The 1,161-nt window shown below is 30.8% G+C and overlaps 1 protein-coding gene across 1 annotated transcript; it reads right to left on the bottom strand.

Annotated features, from left to right (window-relative positions):
• Positions 1-204: 204 nt before the first annotated feature.
• On the bottom strand, positions 205-804 carry LOC119684622. The gene is made up of 2 exons (XM_038098701.1): positions 523-804; positions 205-469 (listed from the first exon to the last, which is right to left on the bottom strand). The coding sequence occupies exons 1-2, from the start codon at positions 778-780 to the stop codon at positions 407-409; spliced, it is 321 nt and encodes a 106-aa protein (XP_037954629.1). The 5' UTR covers positions 781-804; the 3' UTR covers positions 205-406.
• Between the last annotated feature and the right edge of the window lie 357 nt (positions 805-1,161).

The raw sequence follows: 1,161 nt of genomic DNA, 5'->3' as shown, positions 1-1,161 counted from the left end.
ACGTGCACCATTATATTATGGTCGACAAGACTGAATTTGACTTTGGCAGCTATTTTAAAGAATTTGTTATTTTTCAGTCCAAAACGTTCCACGACATAATTTTGAAGATCGAATATAATTTTTTGTGGTGTCACACCATATACTATATAGTCAAAATAAGTGCAAAAAAAAATAAAACATAGAAAATTTATGGTGATTGCTATATATATTTGAACTTATTGAATGTTGTAGCCAAAAATAAATTACCAAAGGGTTGTATTTAATCGTCATCCTGTCTCAGCTATATTGCTAGTCAGATGTTGTCTTGTTTGCATGCTTCTACAATATAACTTTCTATTTTTTCATCTATGTAAGGTAGTCCGGTTTAATCTAACCTTTATTCCGGAATGCTCAGTCTCCTTAATCGCTAGTCTGGCTCACTCATATCGTTATATGAAATTTCGTTTTGACATAAATGGGTATCGAGTGCCTTGAAAAAAATTTTGAAACATATTTGCCCAATCATAAACATTTTTTTCTTACATTTGTTGAGTCAACTTCTTCAATGGACATTAATGAACCTTGAACCGGAGATGACGGTTCCTCAGTATCGTCATTAAAATATCTTATTATACCGGGGCTTATAGCTAATTGAGGAGGGGAATTTGTACTTCTCCCCTCCCAAAACTTTATAAGATTAGCTACAAGCCCCTTAGGTATTTCATTAGTCGTTATTTGTTCAGGGTTCGAAGAAAATTGCTGTAGAGCCGCATGGTTTTTGAGATTAAACAGACGCTTCATATTCAGAAATTTTGAATTTTGAATTTTGAACTTTTAAAACTGAAATTTTGAAACTATTTGTAAAAAATATATTTTAATCTAATGAACTAATATTTTATATATAGCTGGTTAATAATTTTAAAACTTTATGGCCCACTGTGCTTATTATTTTTTTTAATAAGCACAAGTACTTTTCGACTCTCCATGCTACTTCTAACGCGAATTATTAATGAGTGTTAGAGAACTACACATGCTTTAACAACTCTTTCGTTACTAGTTCTGTACACCAAACAATTTTTGGTTAGATTCTTCTATTCTATTCTTCTGTATGTAAATACGTATTATTTTCTAATTTAATCTGAGACAATTTTATACTCGTATATGTTCCTAATAAAGAAGAAG

Source organism: Teleopsis dalmanni, chromosome 2 (genome assembly GCF_002237135.1).
Source record: "Teleopsis dalmanni isolate 2A chromosome 2, ASM223713v2, whole genome shotgun sequence".
NCBI lineage: Eukaryota > Metazoa > Arthropoda > Insecta > Diptera > Diopsidae > Teleopsis > Teleopsis dalmanni.
This window is presented reverse-complemented; position numbering and strand designations above follow the sequence as displayed.

Bases quoted from the DNA above. Each gene is read 5' to 3' on its own strand.
- LOC119684622 (XM_038098701.1), bottom strand. From the start codon at position 780: ATGAAGCGTCTGTTTAATCTCAAAAACCATGCGGCTCTACAGCAATTT. The intron at 470-522 runs GTAAGAAAAAAA...ATTTTTTTCAAG, and splicing joins AAGAAGTTGACTCAACAAAT to GCACTCGATACCCATTTATG.